The following is a 25,331-nucleotide window of genomic DNA, read 5'->3' on the forward strand; positions in this document are numbered from 1 at the left end:
CTCTTGCCGAAACGGCACAATGACGCTTGCGGCAGTCTCACTATAGCGTGGTGGTTACATGCCCTCTATCTTCTCCTGCACACACACACACACTCACTTTCTTTTCCGTAACCGCGCCATTTCTTGACCAAGCGAAAGTACGCCTTCTGCAAAGTGTACACACAAGTTTTTCGAAGTTGCCTATCCGTCCACATGGATAACCCCCCCTCCCCCACACATACACAGTCGCATACATACGAGCCCCACGTGAAAAGCGGCGCTTTGTGCATAGAACGCCCATCTTTCTGCTCTCCAGTTTGCACTTCCTCGTTCTGCTTCATAAACCTACGCCCAGTGGATTCTACGAGGGCCACTTTTCGACGGACGTGGTCTGAACGTCTGCCCTACCCACTGCCTGCTAAAGGTGTGTGCGTGTGTGTGGCGTGCCGACACCGTTGTCATCTCAGGGCTTTCTCCCTCGCCCTTTCCCTGCATACCGTTCCGTCCCCTTCGTTCTTATCTTATTTTCTCTCTCTCCCGAGTGCCGCGTATAGGGGCGCAAATCGATGCCACTGAAGCGGAATGAAATTGCGAATAGTGTCGAGACAGGGCGGAGCGCGGCGGCTGTGAAGCGTCGGCGCGAGGGGCAGCGCAGGGAGTTCTCTTCGAGTGCGCTGCACTCGACCTTTGAGGCACACGTAACAGCTGCACAGAATGCCTTTCTGCGTGGTGACTCGCAAGCAGCTGAACAGGAGGCAGTGCAAGCGCTCCGCATCCGGCCCACCGCGCACCTCTTTGCCTTGTTGGCTGTGATTGCGGAGTCGAAAGGTAAGTTTGACCAGGCCAGCGACTTCCGGCTCCTTCAGGCCTTCTTGGCGCGCGACATCGTCCTATGGGAGGAATTGCTACACGATTTCATGACACAGCAGCTCTACTACAAGTCTGTGGTTTGCCTACAGCGTATGTCGGCACTTGAGAAGAACCAGGAGCGACACCGTGCGCTGCAGCTGCAGTTAGCAGACCTACTCATCGGTTTGGGTGAGATTCGAAGAGCATTGAATGTGCTGGTACCGTTGTGGAACAGCAGTCGGTGCTGCGACTTTGAGGTGTTCGCCATCCTCTCGTCTTTGTACTTCCAACTTGGCAAGTGGGCGTCACTGCAGCGGCTGATCGAGAGCAGCATCAAACACGCCTTTCAACTACTGCCGCCGGCTGATGCAACTGGAGCAATAGCAACGCCCGGTGAGGCGGTGGGACACGGAGCGGAGGCAACTGTTCAAGTGAGGTCTTCCACTCCAGGTGCGGAGCAACAGCCGTCCTCACCCCTGCCGGACTCGTCGATCTCAGGACGACAAGCTGTGAGGCGCGTGCGCTTCTTTGGCGTGGACGTCAGCGAGGGTGGCGCAGCAGCCCCCGTCACAACGGACCTCACGACCTCAGCGACGCCAATGTCGTCGTCTCCTGCCGAGGCCACATTAGATGAATTCAGCTTTGACGATGTCATTTCCCCTGCCTCCCCGTTCTCAGATCTAGCGTCGCTTCATCGCCCTAGGAATGTAGCTGGCAGCACGGGTGTGGACCAAGGCGGCGTAGTCCACCAACTGTACGGAGAGCGGATAGAGCTTCGAACCCAACAGGACCAGAAGAACTTTCTCACGCTAGTTAACGTCCATGCCGAGCTGCTGAGCGAGCAAGGCAGCTTCTCTGACACCGTGCAACTGCTTCATATGGCGGCTGGCTGCCTCGATGTCGACCTAATGGAGCTTCCGCCGGACCTCCTCGTGCGGCTTGGGGTGGCATACGCGTTCCTTGGCGGCGTCTACGAGCAACCATGTCGCGACGTTTTTCAGCACTTGGTGGAGCACTGTTCAATGGAGGACTATGGTGATGTCTTGCTGGATGCTGCCATGTCACTGCAGAAGGTGAGTATGCATGCGGAGGCGGCACAGCTGTACGTGACGCTAGCTCACTACCATCAGTTTGTCTATGACCGCGTTCGCAGGCAGGTGGGTGTGGCGGAGGCGGAGCTGGCGTTGATGCAGGACACAGCTCCATGGAATAAGGTGCAGGCGGCCACAGACGCATTAAAGGCGCTCAAGGCGGAGGAGGCAGACCTCAGAACAGTGCTAGCCGCGGCCCTTCAAGGGCAGGCTCAAAGCGCGTACGCGAGGGAGCTGTACGAGGAAGCAAAGGAGTACGCCGAGCGCGTACTACAGCTGGAGTCCACGCATCTGCAGGCAAGGCTCCTGCTCGGTCGCTACTACTTCTATCAGCGCAAGGACACAACCGCCGCTGTAGAGGTGTTGACACCGTCGAAGGACGAGCCGGCGCTCCAGCGCATTCAGCTTGGCGTGTTTCTCGTTCACGTGTTTCAACATGCAAAGCGCTATGTCGAGGCGATCGCCCTCGGCGTTTCAATTTTTGAGCTTCTGCTGTCCAGCGAGGAGGACGGTGACACCCAATCTGTCGCGCCTGGCACGTCATCGCGCCGCAGTGGGGCCTCTCTTTACCTCCCAACAGTGACGCGTGCGAGTTCAGCCATCATACCTGCATCGAGTCTGGCCGGAATGGTGGGTGGGAGTGCCTCGGCTGGTGGCAGCAACGTCGCCGCACGTACCTCCTTCTCGCTAGCCGCGTCCATCAAAGCTTCGACCTCCGTCGCACGGCAGCAGTTGTCTCGCCGCGGTCTGGAGTCTCTAACGACAACCGCCTACGGTGCCTCTGCAGCGGCGTCACTCGCCGCCGGTTGGGATCGACGGAAGGAGGAGGGGCAGCTCAAGGACACCTCGACGATTTTCCGTTTCAATCGGCGACGCCGCCGCCCCACAGTGGGGAGGGGGTTAGCGAACGGGGACATCTTGACTGATGAAGTGCCTGAAGGACCTGCCGGAGATGCTGCTGTGCAGGGTGAGTCAGGCGCGACTCGGCTCAAGACGGCCGAGGAGCGGCGCGCGGCTGTCATCAGCATGGAACCAGGCGCCTTCTGGCCTGCCGAAGAGGAGGGCGAGGGTGGTAGGGCTGAGGATGACCAGCCGGCGTCGAGCAGGGTCAAGGCAGAGACAGACAAGAGCAGTGCGACGCAATCCATCAGGGAGGAGGCTGTCGATGACGGTGGGGAGGACCGAAGCGGAGCTGAAGCTCTTCACTCCCCAGTAAAGCGTGAGGGGGGTGGTGAGAGAGTCGGCGACACAGCTATTGTGGCAACGGCGGTGGTGAAGGCATCATCAGGCATTGAAGGGAAGGGAGAGAGGCAGAAGACAAAAAGGGAAAGCAGCGGCGGCGCCGTCGTGGGCCGGTTCAACAACACTATAATGGGGGAGCGAGACAGGGACCTGGAAGAGTTAGAGGAGTTTCTGACAGCGGCTGAGGCAGTTGCAAACACTGAAGGAGGGCTGGCTGAGTTCTCTGGAAACGCGAGAGAGGAGGTCCCAGCCTCGGAGAGGGATGAGCAGCACGACGAAACAGTGGACACATTGCCGGAATCATATGAGCTTCCCTCGCTGGAGGAGGTTAGCAAGCAGTTTCACGACCCAACTATGGCACAGCTTTTTCTCGACGCCTCCAGCTTCACCCCTGGAGGCGGGGTGCGGGGCGGGGAGGGGCAAGAAAGTACCCCGGATCCATGGGCTGACTTGGAGGCGAACCACAACGCCAACGTGGTTGCCAGGTTTCCGCCTGGTACCGGGTTGGAGGACAGGGTGACGCTTCGTGAGGCCGTGGCGGTGCTAGGAAAGGCCGGTTTCATTTCACTCGCCGTGGCCATTGTGGAGTGCTACAGTGCAGTGGGCCAGTTCACGGAGGCGCGAGAGTTCGCGTTTGTCTCACTCACTCACTTTGCGCAGAAGCGCCGGTTGCGGCAGATGGGAAATGGGCTCGAGAGGCCGCTGCGCCTGGCGGTACTGCGAGCCGCACTTGCGGCGGGTGAGAGCGAGGATGCTTACCGTGTAGGACTTCGACTCCTGCAGCAGGATACCGCTGAGGACAAGCGCCATGAAGTGGTGGAGCTGATGCACAGCGTGCTGAACCGCTGCTACGATCGCAGCTCCATCCTATACCGCGCTGTCGCAGACGGCTACAATGACCCTGCGCTACTTGTGCTGCTGGCCAATCGGTACCACCAAACGCGCAGCTACACACGTGTGCTGAATCTGTACCTGATGGCGCTACGGGAGAGACCGGTCGATATTCTGCTGAACTTTATGGTGGGTCTCTCCTATCTGTTCTGCAGCCACCGAAAGCGAACTCGGTCTCGTGAGGCGTGCGTGTCAGCGGCCATCTACTACCTGACTCAATATCAGCAGCTTCGCCTGGCTCTGGAGCCGACTGTCGGGATCGGGGAGGTACTCTACAACATTGCCCGCACTTTACAGTTTCTGAAGTTGTACTACTTGTGCGTTCCCTTGTATGAGCGAGTTGCGTACGACTTGTGCCAGCCTGAGGAGTGCACCATCGCTCTGCAGCGCGCCGCGCGCGTGAACCTCTATTTCGTGTATCGCTGGGCCTCGGGAAATCGAACGCTGGCACTGTCAGCCCTCCAGCCTCGCGGTGGATCCAATGGCATGGCGGTGGTATCATCACGTCCGCCTAGCCCTTTCACTCTCAAGACGGACGGCGAAATTCTTAACGTACAGGGACAGCGTACACCTCGAGACCAGGAAAAAGCGCGCGCGTGAATGGCGAGCGCACTGTGGCTTGCAAATGGCGTTACAGGGATGAGAGCGTTATACTGGGTCTGGGTGCCTTTCTTCACCCACGAATACACAACCGCGGGAGGAAGGCACAGGAAGACAAGAACAGCAGAAGAGTGGTTCAGCGTAGTCCCCCTCCCCCTCCAAAAACCAACAACGTCCTGAAACAGGTCCAAGTGCCTAGCGGTGCGAGCGCGGTGCGCGGGCGCTATCAAGCGCAGCCGGCATGGCGTATCGCATCCGGGATTTGGGGTGGTGGGCGGGCGGGGTGCGAGGTCCCCGAGGGCCCCGGCCCGAGCCCCACCAGCATGCGCTCGGACCACCCCCTATTACCCGCACGGGGGAGGGAGGACGCCACGGCCCCTGCCCCCGGGCAGGACCCTGAGGGCGGCCAGCTTTGGAGCAAGTCATGCAGCCCACCCGCGCCCGTCTGGCACCGACCGCAGAACGCGTATGCGGGGAAGGGCGCGGGGGTCCGCCGGACACGTTCCCCGACCTGACGGCGGGAGGGTTCGTCCTGGGCGACCCGGGTTGAGCCGCGGCGCGCCAGAGGCGTGGGTGGGCTGTGGCGGTAATGCGTCTGTTTGGCTGCTGAGTTCGTGGTGGAAAGGGGGGGGGTGAAAAAAAGGTCGCTTATCGGGTCGATGTGACGATATTTTTGCGGCATCGACTGCGCCCCGTTAGTGGGGTTTTGCGGGGCGTTGAATAAAATCGACAGGTGTCTAGTGAAAATTGCCAACTACAGGGTTGGGCGCGCAAAGGATTTTTTCGCTTTTTTTTTTTTTGCGCTGGAGGGCTGTGTCGCTCTTTCCAAGTTGTGGTGACGTGAGCCTCGCAATTTCTACATCAATGACATGTAATGGGTGCTGTGAGGTAAGCTGCGGTTGTGTGTGACTCAAGGGATGTTTCTGAAAAATTTTTGTGCATTGCAGTCGCGGGTGTAATGCCTTGGGAATTGTGGTACAAACAGGCAAAAAAGAGCCGTGGGCAGAAAGGGGGTATATATATTAGAGGTGCCCGGTGCACTACACGTTAGGCTCTCTTTCACGTACACCTTGTTACTGCTATTTGATAGAGAGAGAATTTTCTGAGTGACAGTTTTTTTTTCTGATGCCACGCCTGATTCTTAACCGCTGTTAAGCTGATTACGAGTTTTCCTTGCAATGGTTCCTCCAATACGTACACACCCATCCTTTGTTTGAAAGTCGTGCAAGCTACTGCAGTAATTTATAAGGGTCTCTTTTTGTTAGACGTGATTGAATGTGCTTAAATAAGTGGTATACTTCTGTAGAATATGATTGCCCTTAAGTACATCAGGAGTTTTCTTCTGAGCCGAGTGTGTTAGTTTTTCACTGTGCAACATGTCCATTCTTTTTGACGATGGGTGGCACCTCAGCGTGGTGTCAGGGTGGTCAGTACCACACTATATGGGGAATCCAAGGAGCTCCTATCCTTGTCAATGCCGACCCAGCCCTGGTGGTGTTAGGATCAAGTACCTACGACACAGGGAAGCCAGACTGATGTGCAGCTACTGCTACCTGCGTCCCGGTCCTGGATGACATCGCGGCACAGCACCCTGAAGCAGTGCATACGTCTTTGCTATCCATATGATGGGCATGGTGTCAGCTTCACTCAAGGGTATCTCACCCAGTTCTTAGAATGGGCACACGGAAGAAAGAGAAAAGAAGTATCTTGGTGTAGAGGATTCTCTACTTCTCACTCATAGAGAACTTTGTTCCTTTTAGTGTTGTTCCACGCGGTTTTGAAGTGGTTATGCCAGCGTATGAGGATGCGATGAAGGTATGTGGTGGTGAGTGATTTCCTTACAGGACTTACTATTGTCATGCTCATCCTTTTTTTTTTTGTAATCAAGCTGAATGATTGGTAGTTACAAAGGGTACTAATGTGAAACCTTTGGATGCTGCAGCTCTATCTACAAGGGGGTGATGAGTCACACAGTGGGGCCTCCTGCTGCTGTCAGAGTTTACTAGTATGATGATTATCAGCTGATGCTAAGCAGTTGTGCTTAATGACGATGGGCACAAGAGCTTTGTGAGGCTATAGTAGACACCTAAGGTGTAAATGTATAAAAGCTGTATGAGCAACTTCTGTGCACCCCGCGGTAAAGGGCTTGAGAAACCCGTCACGAGCAGCTGGCAACGCAGTGCAACCGGAGACATGAATAGCTACGACTTCTGAAAGGGTCGTTTAGGAATGCTTTGGGGGGCACTGTGACTACATTACTCAAGAGCTTCCGTCCTTTTGTCGGAGAGCAAGATCATCGCCTGGATCACCTATATATATATTGCGATCTTAGGGGATAAGCACTGAATCAAAAAAAAAAAAAAACGGTGTCCTTGTATCCATGGTGGATGCGCTACAGTTACAGAAATCGGGCATTCGATTGCGTTGAGCAGAAGCTATTAGTGAAGCGCATGAAGACTAAGACTCCCAGGGGTCGCGATTGGAATAGCAGTGGTGTTGGTATCACACTGAAAGTATTCATCAGAGAAGGCTCACTTGAGCAAGCACTTCCTCACTTCTATATTGACCAACACTTTTTCCCTGACTAAAGTATCAACCGGGTTGACTCTGTACAGAGATGGAAGCAATTTGGCATGAGGAGCCGTCATTAGTTGAGATGCCATGCGGAAAGGTTTTAGACTTGGAGGAGAAGCCAATGATCAGCAAGTTACTGAAGTGATGGAGCACCGATTAACTTCGAGTCATGAGGGCAGTTTATCTGAGGTGGAGCAACAGCAGGTGTAGCTCAAAATGCTAATTTCGTGTCTATACAGTGTGGGCTTCTCTGCGAGTATTGTCCGGGTTAAATGAGTCGCACAACGTGTTTGGTTCTGCTAACTGCCCTTTGAGGACACATTCACTCTTGAACATTGGCCTTTTGCACCTTTCAATCATTGTTAAGGCTTGTGCTATATGCTTCGACGGACTCGTAGTATGACTTTTTAAAAATCCAATCTTGCGCCTTTCAACCTCTAGCAGTCAGCAGAAGTTGTTAGCTTGCAAGCTACCTGAACCACTGCCAAACATAGGAGCAAGTCATCTGAAGGGGACTTGATACGCTTTTGTGTTGATCTCCTGGAGGGTTCTCAAAAATACATGTGTTTAGTGTTGCGCTAAGGTCGTCTCCTCTGCTACCCTTGATTGATTCTGCATGACAATTTGGAGCATTGGCCCATTTTTTTATACACATTAAGCGTAGTTCAAACTCACTGGACCAAAGCAACTGCCTGCACTGCTTTTCATTGCCATTTCCCTGACTTCCTCTTTCACATGAAATCAGTGTGTGAATCAAGTACAGTATTACACACAGCGTACTCTGCATCCCCTCGATGACCTACTGACACGTGCGACAGTAGCTTCTATTTCTCTTTTCCTCGCCTTCACTACTCACCCCCAATTCTCTCTTTTCCATCTTTAACTCCTGTGAACACCAGGTGCTACGGCGACTTCAGTGATTGCGTACACATGAATAGAAAAAGTGACAATAAATCACAACTACACTGCGTAGCGCACCCGATTCAGTATTAGCGAGGCACAATGTCTGTGGTTCTCGAAGTGCAACCTGACACAAGCTATGAACCTTCTGAAGCCGAAATGGTAGAGTACGGGAAGTGGCTCGGGATGGAGCTCCCCGACGACATGCCCCTTTTGTGGATAGCACGCGAGGGTCTCAAGGCTCCACTTCCGGACCACTGGAAGGCATGCAAGAGCGAAAAGGGTGAGTTGTACTACTTCAACTTCAAGACCGGGCAGAGTATTTGGGATCACCCTTCCGACGAACACTACCGTGAGCTCCTCAAAACGGAGAAAGCAAAGCTGCACGTGAAGAAAAATGGGAAGGGTGATAAAGAAGTTACTCCTGGTGGCTCGTCCAAACATCTGCACGCGCATAGCGGTAAGTCTACCAAGAAGGGACGATCAAAGATCAGCGAGACCGAGGAACAGGAGACAAACTCAAGAGCTCAGGAGGCAGCCAGGAAGATCAACAGCGTCAAGGACCTGGAGCCAATACAGCAGAAGAAAGAGCTGCCCGAATCTCTGAAGATCGCCGCGATGCTGAGCGATGGAGGGAGGGACGACAAGGGAAATACTGCATCGGCACGCATGGGTTCCCTCGAGTTTCAATCTACCGCTTCTCGCAGCGGCTCTTCTCTTGCGTTGGATGCCACCAAAGCACCCAAGATCGATGAGCCCGATACCATACTTCTTCCGTCAAAGGTAGTGGCTGGTGGTGGTGTGAACGGATTGAGGGCTCTAGACAAGCTTAGCACACCTTCGCCAGAGAAAGCTGTGACTCCTAGCTCGAAGAATCAGAAGGCCAAGGTGGATCAGGAGGTGAGCAAGGAGCTGGAGGAATATAGAGCACGGCAGCAGAACAATCTCAGACGTCAGGAGGAGGCGATCGATGCAGGGGTAGCAGAGGAGCTCAGAAGTTATCAGGAAGAAGCAAACGCCAAAAAACAAAAACGCCGAGCGGCGGTCGACAAGGAGATGGAGGATGCGATGAATAGCGAGTCGGCCAAGCTTAGAGCCGAGCTAGAGAGCAAGCTCGCTGCACTGCGGCAGGATTATGAGGCGAAGCGCACCGCTGAAAGCGAGCGCCTGCGCAACAAGTTGAAAGCACAACTCGATCACGATAAGCGAAAAGTCGAAGCGGAAGTTGCACAGATGTTAGAAGTCTTTACGCGCGAAAAGCGACAGGAGTCGGAGATCCAAAAAGAGGCTCAATCTCAGGCGTTCCAGGAAGCTATGAAAAGCGTGGCGGATGTGAAGCAGTTCTCATTAGCTTTCTTGCACGAGTATAAAACTGCACTCGCCGCCTTCGCGAAGGGTGTAGAAGAGTCGCAGTGCGTCCTCGAGCAGATTGGAGCTCAAAGGCAGAGGCAAATGCAGGAGGAAATGGACTCAAAACTAGCTCAGATGCGCGAGGAGCATGACCGGCAAGTTCAGCAAGAGCAAGATCGTGCGAGCAAGCGACTCGAGACGCTTCGGAAAGATATTGAGCGCGAGGCAGAGGAGCTCAAGCAAGTGCAGCAGCAGCAGCTTCAAAGACTGCACGACGAATTCAAGGAACAGCGGAGTGCCCATCAAAAAGAACAATTTTCGCAAGAGCACGAGCACTTTATGGAGGCGCTGGCGGAAATCAGGGCTTCCCAAGCAAAGGAGCTCGAGACCCTGAAGCAGCAACTGAAGGAGAAGGCCCAAGAGGAGTTGAATGCTATCATGCAGGAACTGGTGAAGGAAAAGGAGTTGCGGCGAGACAGTCTGAGCGTCGTACGACTTGCTGAATCGCGTGAACCAACTCCTCGCTTGTTGGAGAGTCGATCTGTGAGTGCTACAGATGACGATGGCGACATAGGAAAGGGAAAGGGGTCTCCCCCACATCTGGATAGAAAGTTGCTCACACGTACCTCAGTCGAGGAGAGTGTTGCTGGGGCAGCCCCTGTTGCGTCTCCGCAGCCGGACATCAAAGCTCTTGTCACAGAAGCACTTCGTGAGGTCTTTGCCGGATCACCATTCATCCTTTCATCTCCGGCGCAAACGGGAGAGGCTCGAACGTCTCCAGGGACACCTGCCGCTGCAGCATCCATAATCGTCACACCTTCAAGAAGCGAGCAGGACTTCCACTCCTCGAACCCCACGGCGAGCCTGATGGCGCCTGTCCTGAGCGGAAACCCGATCAAGACATCTGGTGGGTTTAAGCTACCCCTTTCTTTCGAGGAGCAGCGCAGTTTAGTTGAGGGCGAACGAAGTCGCTTGCAAGAGGGTCGCAAGTATGTAGAGTTACAACAGCAGAACCTCGAAGAGCGGAAGCAGCAGCTGAGGCGTACGCGGCACCAATGGAAGCAAGATGTTCTTGCCGCCAAACGGGAAGGTGTTCGCTCATCATCGAATCGTGGGCAACTCCTCAACAAGGTTCGCCTTACATTGGAAGAGCAAGCGCACGGTTTGGAGCATGACATGATGATCCTCCGTGACTCTCAGGTGTGGCTCTTGTCGAAAGAGCAGCGCCTGATGATTTTGGAGAGGCAGATCGAGGAGCAGGAGCGGCTAAGGGGTCATAACGGCGGTGAGGCCTCAGCGCTGAACAACTGCAGCGTCGACACTGCGGCGCTCATGACTGGGTTCTTCAAACCTCCGCGGTACAGCATTGCGGGCCCCGACACAGCCTTCCACCGTGATGTGATGGGGTACAATGGCCTTGGGAGTGGCAGCACCCTTTCCATGGGGAATTATCCAGCGAGCCCGATTCTCTCAAAGGCGCTGAGTCGCATCGAACGGCGCTTGGATGAGGTAACATCTATTATACACATGCAACACCAGCAGGCTGCTTCGCAGACCATGACTCCGTTTCATGGACACGGCAGCAGCCGCCGGCACAGCACTGTGTCGCTAGGTGTCCGTGAGGCTGTGCCGGGGCGCGTACGGCGCACGTCGCACAGCCACTCCAAGTCTGATGCCCTGCGGCGCGACACGCATCTGGATCAGTGGCAAGCCCCAGGGATGTAAAAAGTGGCCTTTGATGATGACTGCTGGTCAGCGCACCACAAAGTTATTGATTCTACACCTCATTTCTTTATGCATGTGTTTGTTTTGACATTGTCCGCTTATGCATGTTGTTCTTTCTTCGATAGCGTGCATCACATAGACAGTAAGAGAAGTAAAAGGAGCTGCAGGCGAAGATAGACGGAACAGGAGCATTGCTTTCATTCAACGAAGTTTTGCCTTTGTTTGTGTGTGTGTGTGTGTGTGTGTCTCGCGTTTTTTTTTTTTGTTCGCCTTTTACGTTTTTCTACTTTCGTGATGGTCTCCGCTTACTGTCCATAGAACGGCTTCGTTTTTTGACCCCTTTGCCCTCCGAGAGAGGCTACAAAAATTCTCGTAGGCGTGTGTCTGTGCCTGTGCGTCTCTGGTGGAAGTTCAAGTTTTGTATTCATTGTAAAATTAGCCTTCTCTTGGGGTTTCCTCCTTTTCTTTTCGTTGATTCCCACTCATGCCGCATATACTCATGCACACTCTGTCACCAGTACTTTTTGCCTCTGCTTCTCCCCTTTTTTTTTTTCGTGTTCGAGTTCTGCTACGAAGAAACGGCGTTCCAAGCGTAGGTGGCAAAAAAGGAAACCATGTCACTGTGGAGAAAGAGAAGCAGGGGAGGCAGGCTTCCCTTAGTACACAAAGAAGCGACGCAGCGAGTAGATTTAGACACAGTTGTTACCGTGACAGACGCCTAAGCGTTGGTGCGCCGCTCTTGGTATTCCTACACCTGCCCAGTTGCTGATGTTTTTCTATGTCTCTTTTCAGCCTTGTTCTTTTTTTATTGTCTCTCTATATTATGTTTATGGTTTTCCTCTTCTTTGTTCAGTGATTGCTACCGTTTCTTTCGGGTGTGTACTTGAGGAAAATTTCGGTCTTTTTCTCCCCTTTGTCCTCATCACCACTTCCAGTGTGATGAAGAGAAAGCAAACAATCAAAAAAGAATGTTGCTGCCTTATAGATGCACTTCTGTTTGGGGGAATTTTTGCCGTGCCGTGTCGTGCATGGCTTTCGGCGCCCAATCAATGGAAGGGTCCAAGTGATGAAGGGCACTTTTGTGGTGCTGTTGTCACATTCGGTTGCACTCCATGGGGATGAATAATGGACGAACTCGCTTGGGTTTTCCCGCCACTCTTTCTCTAACCCGTCTCACATTCATTGCCTTTTTAAATTTAGCACACCTTCTATCTCATGGGCGTGTTGGTGATTCAACCACAAATTTTCTCGAGCTGTGGTGCACGTTACTGCCTTCCTACCTTAATCGAAAGACAGGAAGAACAAGCAGTTAAAAGAGGGATGGGTCTTCAGTGATCGACCTCATTTCCAAAGCTCATTCATCCGTTGTTGTTTGGACTCCAGACATCTCTTCTATTGCCTATCCCCCTGAACTCAAAAATCTCGACTGCATCAACACACACACACACCCAAAACACGTGTTGAGAGGTGAAAAGATACTCATTCGGTTCTTGATGTCCTATCTTACTCGTTTTTTATTTTCTTTTCTTCCCGCCTAGTTTTTTTCTTCTTGTGATCTCTTGCTGTGAAGCTGGCCACGGTCACCGTCCAGGACTGGCATATATTTTTTGTCGTAGGGTCCTTGACGAAGAACGGACAGATTCGTCGCACCCCCCCCCCCCACACACACACACACCCAGACTCGCACTTTGTAGAGTTTCACGTTTTACGTGCTTCCTGCAAGACTCGCGCCCACATCTTATTTCCCTCTGCCCACCCCTAACCCGTGGAAAAAGTAATTGATGAGTACCTGTGTAACGTGCATGTGTGTGGAAGAGAGGGTATGAGTAACAAGAAGCGAGTAAAATAACAACAATAGCGGACATCACTGTTGGTCTTTGCCTTGTACATCTTTCTCATTTCTTTCATACTCTATCCTCTTCCCTTGCTCTCCATTGTTGTCTTGAGTGAAGAAACAGGCACGCATCCACCTAGCCACACATATGCACCGACTCCCCCTCAAGGACAAGGAAGAGGTAAGAAGGCCAAGACACCTTTTCATGCTTTTGCCTCTTGTTTTTTTCTTTTTTTTCTTGTCTTGCTTCCCTCGTCCTCGTCTTCTTTGGTCCTCCTTTTCTTTCTTCCCGCAGTGCGTACGTCGTGTTCCACTTTGCTCCCTTTCTATGTCTATTCGTTTTGGTTCTTTGTTACCCTTTCAAGAATTTTTATTGTGCTCTTAGCCACGTGTGCGTTTTATTATTATTATTAAATTGTCTCTCTCCTCTCTCTCTCTTCTGTTTTATGCTTTCTATTTAGAATCTTTCGTTCGTGTTTCTTTGCTCTCGTTTTGTTTTGTCCGTGCCCCTCTCTAGTTTTCGAGCCTTCTGCCTATCGAACATTCATCCCTGTTGTCCCCTCAAGGGGGAAAAAGGGAAAGTAGTTGTGAATAATTAAGAAAAAGAACTTCGCTTTGTGTCTGTGTTGTTTCATGAAGGCCTTTCGTGGCCCTGTTTCTTTGCTAACCGGAAAACACCCTCCCCCTTTTGAAGAAAGCTTTCCCCCTTTTCTCTCTTGCGAGGAAGAAAAGGAGGACCCACATACCGTCTGTCACGTCTGTTCATCTTTTTTTTTTTTTTATCGGAGAAACTTTCGTCAATTTTTTTATTTTGACTTTGCAAAACTTAATATGTTGCTTGCCTGACAGACAGTGTGACTTCACTGAGTCTCCCTTTTCTTTTTCTCCGTTTGGAGACTTCTCCCTGCAAGGCTGCAAGACACTCTTCTCTCGCTGACTCCTCCACTGCTTTTCTGTCCATCTCTTCTTGTTGCGACTGTCTTCCTCTCCCCTCTTTTTCCACATCTACTACCGTGGCTGTGAGGGTTAGTAGTGTATTTTTGCCGTTTACTTTGTTGGAGTGAGCAGGCAAGCTCCCACTGGTGTCTCCTACGGAAATCTGACAGCACGAGTCACTTCATCACTTTCACGGAAGGACTTTTCTTCACTGGGGGCTGTATCCTGAATCTTGAACCCTGCAGCAGTCGTCAGAAGCCATGGAGGATCCCTACAACTGCACCCCGCGGTATCCTGACGCCGTCGTCACAGGAGCAAGTGACCACGCTCTACTGCTTTGCAGAACACCGCCGCGCCCGCACGACAGGGAATTACAGTCCAGCAGCTACGGTCCTCTTCCTCAGAGGATTATCATCTCTGGATACGCGCGTTGCCACCTTCATGGATTTGTCGATGTCGCCTCAACACCCATCCCACGAGCTCCCTGTAAGTCGTTTGGTGTCCCAAAGAGTTGTAGGACTCACCATCCAATTTCTTTCGCGCTCCGGCCAAGGGAAGCGAGCGTGACGGAGCAGGTTTGCGGCAGGCCTTCTGCTTTCTGTTTCCGCACGGAGAGGGTAGACAAAGTCGCGGCGGGGACTGGAAGGGTCACGAGGGGGGAGCCTCCAGCACACATGGGCATAGTTGGGCCTCTTAAAAACGTCGGTTGAGAAGACCTGGCGCACTCGTACGGCTCTATCGGAAAAAAAAAAACACCAGGTGAGCACAGGGGCGGTGGTGCGAGGGGTTTGGGCAAAGGAGAGCCCCCAGGTCTCGGGACTGTGGCTTACCAATCACTTCAGTGCGTCTGCCGCCAAAGGATAGAAAAGGTTGCTTGCTGTAAAGCCCGATCCCATCCATTGAGGCCCTCCTGCCGGAGCGCGATATGCTCACCCAGGGTGCTTTACGGGGCCTATCACATTTCTCGATTCGTGCGCCGAGGATGGAGCATCATGAGCTGGTCCTCTGCGCAGAGAGTGGAGAGATTCTGGCACCCGGCTTATGCGAGTGGGGTGGAGGCAGATAGCAAGGGGGGGGCGTCACAGCAGTATTTCGGTCGTGCTGTCCCTCTCGCCTGCGTTGCGGCTGCAACCAAAGCAGCAGAAAACAGTACTTGCGGGTACCCACGCCCCACAGCCCCGGTGCCCATGTTACGGTAGCTGGTGATCGTAGCTCCTTTGATCTTCACCGCCTCGCTCAACCTAGCTCCCCCCCCCCAGTGACGCCTCCCCGTTCACGGCTTCTGTGATCCAGGCCCGTCTTGTCTCTAGCGACAACTAGCTCCCGGAGGCAATGATGTCTCCACTTGCTGGATTGTAATGGAGTGGCACTACACTCGGGAGAAGCAACAGCTCGGCTGTGCCCTGCACGAAGGCAAAGACTCCACCTATGCCCGGGGTCTTCAAGACACCAGCTAAGCACTTGCATTTGGCTCCTTGGGTGGAAGGCAGCCTGCACAAAGCCTAGTGTCTGGGATGGGAGTTGCCACTACAATCCATTCACCAGGGATAATTGTTCGCGGTCCTGCTGCAGCACTGCGCACTCTTTTCACCTCCGCAAACTTTACCCCTACCACCCACACCAAAGACACAGCAATTTCCTGAAGTAACCTCTGGTCAACTCTGAATGTTTCATATTTCCTCACTGCCGACAATCGCCACTACCTCAGTGACGGACTTTGCACCGAGTACACCACTGAAGGTTATATCGCAGCCTTCAGTGATGTACTCTGCAACAGGTGTGGACTCATGGACCCGGTGCTACCTAGACAACTATCGGCCAATTCGATGCACCTTCGCGGAACCAATCCACACCACACCACCGCTGCAATTACTCTCTTCCAGGCAATCCAGTGCCCGAACAAAACGAGTGGGAGTCACTCGCCCGGCGTGGGAGGTATCTTCGTACCGGGGACGAGGGCGAGCAGCGGTAGTGAGACGAGGGTGAGAACCACAGGCAGCGACCACATCCCATTTCATCTTTCACTTCTGCCTCCGCCATCTGCGGCTCCTGTCCTTCCCGTCATCCCGGCTACAGCCGCCAACCTCACTCTTTCCAGAAGCACCCGGCGCGCTCTGTCACGACTTTCGTCTGGCAGTGGCACCACTCTGAGCGCCTGTAACCCCCTCGTGGACTGGTCGAAAGACGATGGTGCTGGGGACAGGCACCGTCACGACGACAACCACCACCATCGCCACTGCTCGTGGCGACATCACCGGGCTCGTGCACTCCGCCCTGAGCAACCTGGGGTTCTCTGTGTGGAACACAACAGCAAACTAGGACATTAGGTGGACGGAGTAGGCAAACGTTTCCTCTCCTGCACTGCAGCCACAAGCCTCGTTCGACCGCCTGTTTTGCCCAAGCGATAGACCCGCCGACGTGCCTTCGCTTTTGTTGTTCTTCGACATTGGAATAGAGGTTGGCGTCCCGTTGCCGCACAAGGTGAGTGCTGCGCTACACATCGTGGCTACTGAAGGGCTTGAGGCAGCCTTGCGAGGTACGGCTGCAACAGCCGTAGAAGGCCAATGCCGAGGGCAAGGCGCGCCAGGGCGCACCACTACCCACCGCTCACGGCCACTGTCTCTCGCACGTCTTGTCTCCTTTTGAGACTGGATGACCAGGGCCGCGAGAGAGCGGTCTATCAACCGCATGGAGTGTGCCTTATTCTCCGAGCCTAATGACTGCGAAGACATCTCGTTCTATACACAGTCCTTGCTCGATGTAGCGAGCCGGATGGCAGCCCCTCTTTCTCCTATCTGTGAAGGGATCTCAACTGACTTCACGGCGTGAGAGCCAGCTATTCTAAGCAGTGAATTGTGGCCCGATCGCGATGCCGTGGAAGAGGAAAAAAAGCAGCCTTGAATCGAACGGAGGGCCATCCCGATACACTTCGAATTTTCCTTTCCTTTCATTTCTTTCCCACCCCTCTCCAGGCCTTCCACACGTGATTCAATTCATTGCTTTTCTTCGTTGTTTTTTCTTCTCTTTTCTCGTGACTATTTCGCGCATTCTGTGACTCTCTCCCTCTTCATTTCCTCTCTTTCCCCCCTCGCCCCTTTCCTTTCCCCTCGATTTAGCGGTTGCAAACATAATGAGCAGCTTTCTTTTCCCTCTTTTCTGATTTGCTTCACATTTTGCGTGCTCTTATTTACCAAGAGGTTTGTTGAATGTGACTTGATGCGCACTTGCTCTGTGTGCTGTATGAGTATTCGGCACTCTGTTTCTTGCCATACCGCTCCATGAGTGCGCAGGCTTCCACTCGGATCCACGCTCACAGTAGTGTTAACACACTAGGTGCATGCTGATGTGCACATGTATGTGTGTGTGTGTGCACTGCGATAGACTCGCCGTGTGACCTTTGTTTCCACTCCTTTGTAGGTAAACTTTAATGGACGAATGGAGCACATTTGAACGTTCAATCGAAAGGGCGACACCGATAGAGACAAGCTCCTTGTTTTGGGGCTTTTCATTTTTTTCTTTTGTTGTTAGAAGGCAGAGGGACGACAGTAGCAAATGACTGATATTTCTCCTGTTGCCTCCAGTAAATCCAGGCACATGCTGAGACGATAATCGCCTGTCCTTTTCTGCCACCCCACACTTTCATTTCGCTCATCACTTGTGCACGTGGATCTATCAGCATCGTCTCCACCATCTCTTCACACAACCCCCTCCTCTATCACAGTTTTTGGATACCGTTAAGGCTGTTTGCTGTTTTTTTTTCCTTTACTTGCACGTTTATTTATTTATATTTTCTCGCTTCTCCACGACTGCGGTACTCCTTTTTCGTGAGACTTTAGAGCGCTTTGGAACTGCACGAAGAAAAGGAAAAGAGAAAATGAAGATCGAGCAGCAGTAGCACCATGAGACAACAACAAAAAAGAAGCGACTGGATCTATCAAAGTCTTTGCCTTTTCTACTTGCTCACTTCTTCACTTGTTTGTTTTGCTTTTCGCCATAGTTATCATACACTTGTGTCACGAGCACCGCCGTCTCGTCTCGTGCGACCACGACGGAGTGTTTCTCGCTTATCCCGACTCCCTATCTTCCTCTCCGCTCTCTCCTTCAGCTTGACTCTACTCGACTGTTCTTCTTCCTTTCCCCTTCCTCTTTGCCTTTACGACTCTCTCTATCGTACCAATCGTAAGTGTGCACTTTCTCTTTTTCTTCCGTTTCCCTCTTCTTTTTTCTTAATTTCATGTTTTACTTGTCCATGATGACAGAGGACACCTCACAGCATGGTATCCAGGGTCTAGTGCCCACTCAGCGTAGGGAAGCCAGGCAGCCTCCCTATTCTTACCAATGTGGAACCATTTCTGGTAGTGACAGGGCTAGGCGCCTGCAGTGCGAGGGAAGTCGCAGCGATGTACCCGCTGCTGATGCCGGTGGTCAGGTCCTGGACGGCGCTGCGTCGGAGGGACCTGCGACAGTGAACATGTATATGCTATAAACATGGAGGAAGTGCCAGCGTAACTCGAGCGTATCCCACCCGGCCCTCGCTGCCTAGTGGTGTGGGGAACCTGAGCCTCCCCGAGGGATGCACCGAGTGGCGACCGGCACAGTGGGAGCGGCTGGGAGGCGCAACCTGCAGAGCGGGTGGATGGGTGGAGTTCGAGTCAGGGGTCATGCCCCGATGGCTGAGTTGGCGCATTGCTGTAACATGTGTCTACGGCTGCTTCGCGCCACGCGATGGGTCTGTGGCAGGGCGGGGGGTAAAGCTGAGTTGAGCTCATATTCTATGGTCGAAGGGACACATCAGAAAAAGAGTGCCTCGGCTTGTTGTTCCACAGTGATCAATGTGTAGTATGAAGGTGCGTTGGAGAGTAAATGCTGGTAGGTGACTCTCATGCCCTCCTATCCTTACCTTTCCGCCCCCTAACCCCGCCAGTGAGTGCACCAGTTCCTGCAGCAACTGTGTATTTTTTTTTGTCGCGGTTGTTTGCTATGTTTCTTTGGCGTGACACGCTTCTTTCTCGAGACATAACAGTGCGACAAGATCTGGGGGACGATAGAGCTTTCTTAGCCCAGTGCAAGCGGGATCTTTATTCTACCTGTCAGTGCTGCTTCTAGTTGCCATTTTCTTGGAGAAAGGGCCCCAGTGACCTTATGCTCCCTTCGCCTTCATTCCACTGTCGATGCCTTCAGAGTAAGTTCCGCCACCCATCCGACCCCATTCCTGTCTCCACCTGGGGAAAGGAAGTCGGAGGGACAGGTGGCTCCGCACCCTCGTCAGTGCGCACACACAGGACGTACGCGAATCGATACTATTGTATACAAGACGCATGCTGTTCCTGATGGTATAGCCTTGGTGTAAGCGTTACTATCGTACACGCCCGAGAAATCGGGTTGAGGCGAAGGTGCTGGCCTGTTGATGACCTCGCTGTAACTAACTCTCCCTCCTTTCATCTCTCTTTCACTCTCTCTCACGCTGGCGAAGGAACGGAAGAATTTATCTATATTTATTTGATCCTGGTCTTTCTTATCTTTCCCTTTCTGCCTTTTCTCTCCCACTCTATACTTTAAAGAAGAAAGTAGTACCTCTATACGACGCACCTCTCTTTATACTGACATAATTACTATCACCCACCTTCTCGTGTCTCTTGTGTTTTCTCATCAGACTTGTCCCTGTTTAGTTTCCCTGTCCTTTCTCTCTCCTTCACTGTTCTTCTCTCGCGCTCTCTACTGTCTCCCCATCCACTATTTTGCTCATTCTTTTACTGTTTCCTCGTGACTCTGCCGTTCTCTCTCTTTCCTTCTGACGTGTGGTCAGCACCGAGGCGGCTGTGTGTGCAGGCGTGTGTCTGGGTGCCTTGGATGAGATTGATGATCGACAGCGAGTCGCGTTCATGGTAGAATCACACAGCAGCAACAGCAAAAAAGTAGCAACTCTTTACCGTATCCGCCTTTCTCTTTTCCACGATCCGTGTTGACGCACACAAGCTTCGTTGAGGCTGATACGCCGCATTAGGGACAGTGAAAGAGGCAAATAAAGGCGAAGAAGAGAGAACGTGAAGGAAACGAAAAAAAAAAACACACACACAGGTGGGGGCAATATACAGTACGTCAAATAGAAAAAAAAAGCCGGGATAGAGACAGAGAAAAAAACGAGCTGGGTGTGCAGGCGAAACCACACACACAGACGAAAAAAAAAACACTAACACAAGCCCATATACACGCACACACACACAGAACTAACGTTCACGCACTCGCTCGAGCGCACGGGTTCACTATACGAGTAGGTACTTATCAGCTTCTAGTTGGCAAGACGAATAGCAACTGAGAAGAGCAAAAGAAAATAAAAAAACAGGGGTGCAATACACTCTAGTCAGGGGACGAAGAAAAGACACACACGAAAAAAAAACAGTTGAGGATCAAGCAAACGAACGTAGACGCCAATTACTTGAACATCCAATTACACTTACCGACATAGTGACAGAGAAGTGTCAACTCAGTAAAATCGATTGTGTGTGTATACGTGTGTGCACATGTGAGTATCGGATCGATTTATCTTCACATCGACAGTACCGCTACTCCTACAACTATTATCCCACTTCTCTGCTCCGTTTACTATTTATTATTTCGTTTAAAAAAAAAATATATTTTTTTTCGATTGCCTCTCTCGGTCTCTCAGTTTTCTATGCTTATCCTCGTTTTCGATCCCCTTCCTTTCGGTTGCTTTCGTTTCAGTTTGTCTAGTGGCCGCTACGTGGTGCCTTTCCTCGTATTCTTCCCCCCCCCTCCCCCCTCAGGCTTTCTACCCACAGACATACGGGGAGAGACTCACCAGGCACACTCACTCGAGCACTCCATCTTTATTTCTGTGGTGTGCCTGTGTCTCTACCACGGTCTAGCACCAGCTCGCTAGTGAAGCAGAAAAGCTCAGCAACGAATACAGTCTTTTCTTTCCTTTCCAAGCAGCAAGAGACCACCCAAGGACAATAAAAAACAAAGCGAGGTGCCGCGCACAATACCCCCCCCCCCCTCAAGAAGAAAAGTGGCGAAGGGGAGAAAGGGTAAGAGCAAGTAAATACTTTTCCAGAGTTGACTCAAGGCATTCGTGATACGCTTCTTCTTCTTATACTTGTTCCTCTGCTTAGCTCTTTTGTATCTTTTTTTTCCCCATTTCTTCTCTCCCTCTTTCCGTGTGTATTTTTTTATTTTTTATTTCCATCTCTTTTCAATCTCTTCCCTCCTATTTTCCCGGGTGTGTGTTTCTCTTCAAGTGTGTGCCTGTTCGTAGTTGTCCGTCTTTTTTTCTTCTTGTACCACCCTTTCTCCTTACCAACTCTTTCCTTCCCCACCCTTCTGCCCACGCAGCTGTTTTATCTGCAGATACACCTCAAAGTTCTTTCTGCCTGTGTTCACTTACACATTCATTCTTTTCCTTGGTCTCTTCGCTTTTTTTTTTTCGTGCCTTCTCTCTCTCTCTCTTTTCCAGCTTTAGATTCTTTCACGAGCATTTTGTGATTCTTTTCTTTTCTCTTTCTCTTTCTTCCTTCTTTTTCTCGTTTCCTCTTTTTCGTTCTCGTCCCGCTGGCACGTAGCTCATGCACACTCGCACTGGTGCGTCGTGGGCCCCGTGACTTGCGGACATTTGTTCCCACGCACACCAGCACACAAACGCACACGCCCTCTCGGTTGTCTTTTGAGCCTCTGGCGCGTGACGCTGTCTTGCACCTCACATTGGTGTGTTCTACTGTCCTTCAACCCTCTTTCTAATCACCTCTGTTTTCCTGCACGTTTATTTGCCAAGCTCTTCGAAGAAATTGATAGCTGTGCGCTTGCTTTGGTAGATTTTCCCCTTTCCTCCTCTTTGATCGTGTACGTCGCGGGCAGAGAGAACGCGCGCGTAGGGGCACGGAACAGCCAATCAAAGAGCAGTGCAAATCTCAGCTGAAAGCTATCCTTGGGGGAAAGGACGTGTTTTTTTTTCACTGATTTGATGGTGAAGTGAACACAGCCTGCGCACATACAGACACGCGCAAAGACCAAAAGCAACACATAAGAGGAAAGTAGCGCCGTTTCTACAGGCGACAGAGATACGCGCACGCTGAGGACGTCCCTCAGGTGTTGGCGGGCATTCTTACAAGCGTATACGCCTACATAGTGAAAAGGAGACGTGCCTTTTCTTTTGTCTCCTTTCTCTCTTTCATTTGCGAGTCGTCGTGTCTTCTTGTGCAGCTGACTCGCGCGTTTGTTTTGTGTCTCTTTTCGCCCTCCCCTCTTCGCGCGTGTGAGTGAGGTTGTGTTTATCTGCGAGTAGTACCATCTTCGTCTCATTTTTTTTTGTTTGCACTTTCTCGTTCTCTGTGATTATTTTGTCTGTGCTTTTCGTTTTAGTCCTCTACTCTTGACGGTTCTACTCAGCTACAAGCTGTTGCCTCCCTCTCTCTCCTTCATACTTCCTCACCTTCCAGACTTGCTTTCTTTCTCTTGCTGCATTTTTTTGTTTTGCTCTAGCTTCTCTTCCCTCGCATACCCACATGCACATGGAAAGTCACGGCGTACACACCCACACACCCACACACACACGCCATTTGACGACCGGCTTCTTTGTTTCAGTTTTTTTCGGTGGTGCGCTGTTTTCGTTGGCTCTGTTCAACATCATCGCGATCTTTCTTCTGTGTATTTAGTGCAGTTGAGCTCCGTCTTGTGTCTTCGTCTCTTTGCCCTCCTTATCCTGTACGCTCTCTTTCTCACTTTTTTTTCCCGGCTCGCTGTGTATCCTTCTGTTGTACAGGTTTTTCTCTCCCCGCGCGCGAGAGGAGGAGGAGGAGGGGGAGGGGGTATCCCAGGGTCGTGAGTGCATATATCCAACAATAGCGAGTATTCCTTTATAGCGCACAAATACACACGAGCTCACCAATCCACAGAGACCGAGAAAGAGCAAAAAAAAAAAGACGTACGGCACCCCCTACACCTCACTTAAGACCCCATCCGTCCATTCTTATCCTTTTTTTCTACCGTTTTCCCGTGTTACCCTTTAAGGGGTAACTACAGAAAAGCGTAGGCGAGTCAAATCAGCACGCAAGCGTGAAAGCTAGTGGCGAAAAAGGGAAGAAGGCGCAGGAGCAACGTGTGCGCTTAGCGAGGAGAAGGGAGGCGCGATAGGAGTGAAGTCGCTCAAGAGTCTCCTCACAGCGGGGACAAAGTAGCCGTAACTGGAAAGGCGGCCATCAAGAGCCGGAAAGAGTTGCCGACACTCACTCAAGCAGGGCTACGGGAAGGATTGGGTCGCACTTTTGTTCTGCTGCCTCTTTTGCTTCCGTGACTCGATTCTTGCCTTGTTTGTGTGCGTTTGGCTTAGAAACTCCCCCTTTTTTGACTTTATCGTTGTCTCGCCGAAAAAAAAAGAAAAATTTTTTTTTCTGGACGTGTAAATTTGTGTGTTTGTCTGACGTTTCTTGTCATCTCAGGTCGTGTGTGTTTTTCTTTTTTTTTTGGTTTTTGTTTCCCAGTACGCTCTGCCTTCCTCTTGTCTTCCCCCAGATTTTTTCTTGTCTCTGTCTCTCTGCAAGTGTCTTCTACGCCTCTACGTACGTACGTGTGTGTGTGTGTGTGTGTGTGTGTGTGTAGACAGCGGAAATAGAGCAAACAAGCAACTTCACGCGAACTGTGCATACGTGTGGCATCTTGTCACACACCCCCCTTTTATTCCGTTTATCACTGCACCAGTTGCTCTTGTCCTCCTCTGGGCATACGGTTGTTTCGTCTTTTTGCCTTTCCCCCTTTTGTGCTCATCACACCCCTCTTCTTTCTCCGGGCCTTTCTTCACGGGTCTCCACCAGGTTTGTCTACATTCCAGTCTCCGTATCAATCCCTCTCTCTCTCTCCATCTTGTGATTTGCTTCCGTGTTCCACAAGTGCTTCTTGTCTTCTTGTCCTGTTCCCTCCCTTTTCGGACTAAGCGACGACAGTCGGAGTCTCCCCCTCGTTTTTTCGCTCTCCTTCTCCTTTGAATGGTTTGATTCGCTTATCTTGTGTTGTACACATTTTTCAAAGAACATTTTTGTTCGCTTTCGCTGCTTTGTTGTTTGTTGTTTTGATCTATTTTGAGCCTGTGTGTGTGTGCGTGTGTGTTGTTTCTTTGCATCACCCTCTTTGTTTTTCATTCTTTGGGTGAGGGGGCGACTTCCTTTTTTTTCTTTTGAGGGGGAGGGGAGAGGCTCTTTTTGTCCCTTTTTTGCCTTTCGCCATATCTGTACGTCCGTTCGCACCTGTTGTCTGTGCGTCTCGGTGTCTGCTGTGGTTTTCTGCGTTGTGTCCTTTTTTTTCTGTGCTTTGCGCTATTGCTTTTTATCCTTTTCTCCTTTCTTCACCACTTCGTCGTTGTCTACCGTGCTGCTGGACCCTCTCAAGTCATTGCCACCCCCTACTGTAGCGCAGCAACGAAAAACAAAAAGGGCAAAATATTACCAATAATAACGGACGAAAACATCGGTGAGCAGAGGCGAAATAGTTCGACAAAGACCGTATAGGTATGTATACATATATATATTCTCGACAAACATATTCGAGGACACAGACAAGCACGTCCACGCGCTCGGCCCCTCTTCTCAAACGTACGCGCATGCGTGCGTGATTATAACGTCTCTTTTTCTTGTGTGTGTTTTTTTTTTCCTGTTCTTAGTTCCCTCTCTGCTCCTTGACCGCTTGCGTGCGTAGGCGCTCAAAAACTCTTCACATACGTCCCTGCGTGCTTCGAATTTATCCACACGGAAGAAAAAGTGAAGTGTGTGCACACAGAGTCACGTAGCACACACACACACACCTTTGACTTTCTTTGCCTGTCTTTTCTGTGGGTGAGCGGCCTTTGTAGGCTGCTGCCCCCCTTCTCCCCTCTTTCTCTTCTATTGGTGCCTAACAGCGATTGAGAGGCAAAGAAGAAAAAAGATAAGCCGTACAGGGATACAAAAAACCTTGGCTCAGGTAGCAAGCAAACACGCCAACTGACTCATACCCCAAGCAAAAAAAAGAAAATAGTATTCGCCCCCTTCTGTGCAGTGCTCTTGTTCCCATTTTAACCCGCCAAGAAGTCAACGAGTTCCAGCTGGGTGTGAGCCGGCTGCTGGTTGCTTTGGCGTTGAAAAGAAAGCGGTATTACGCAGGCACGGAATAGTATTTATTATTTTTTTTTTTTCCTAGGCTGCGTCTGCTTCTCTGTCTGATACCGTCCGTAACCTCCTTCCTCGTTGCTTGTTCGCTTTGGAATCAAGTGCAGAGCGTAGGCGTACACAGAAGAGAGAACGTAAAAAAAAAGGCGTGGTGTACTGTGAGAAGGGAGAGACGTAGTACACGAAGGGAAAGGTAGAAACGACGAGGAG

General features: G+C 51.5%; 2 protein-coding genes across 2 annotated transcripts; both read left to right on the forward strand.

Moving 5' to 3' along the window:
• Positions 1 to 545: 545 nt before the first annotated feature.
• On the forward strand, positions 546 to 4,652 carry LBRM_12_0520 (conserved hypothetical protein; the record flags this gene model as incomplete). Its single annotated transcript, XM_001563052.2, has 1 exon — positions 546 to 4,652. The coding sequence occupies one exon, from the start codon at positions 546 to 548 to the stop codon at positions 4,650 to 4,652; it is 4,107 nt and encodes a 1,368-aa protein (XP_001563102.2).
• A 3,633-nt stretch (positions 4,653 to 8,285) lies between these two features.
• LBRM_12_0530 (conserved hypothetical protein) lies at positions 8,286 to 11,201 on the forward strand (the record flags this gene model as incomplete). The annotated part of the gene is made up of 1 exon (XM_001563053.1): positions 8,286 to 11,201. One exon carries the CDS (start codon positions 8,286 to 8,288, stop codon positions 11,199 to 11,201), a length of 2,916 nt encoding a protein of 971 aa, XP_001563103.1.
• Between the last annotated feature and the right edge of the window lie 14,130 nt (positions 11,202 to 25,331).

Source organism: Leishmania braziliensis, chromosome 12, assembly GCF_000002845.2.
Source record: "Leishmania braziliensis MHOM/BR/75/M2904 complete genome, chromosome 12".
NCBI lineage: Eukaryota > Euglenozoa > Kinetoplastea > Trypanosomatida > Trypanosomatidae > Leishmania > Leishmania braziliensis.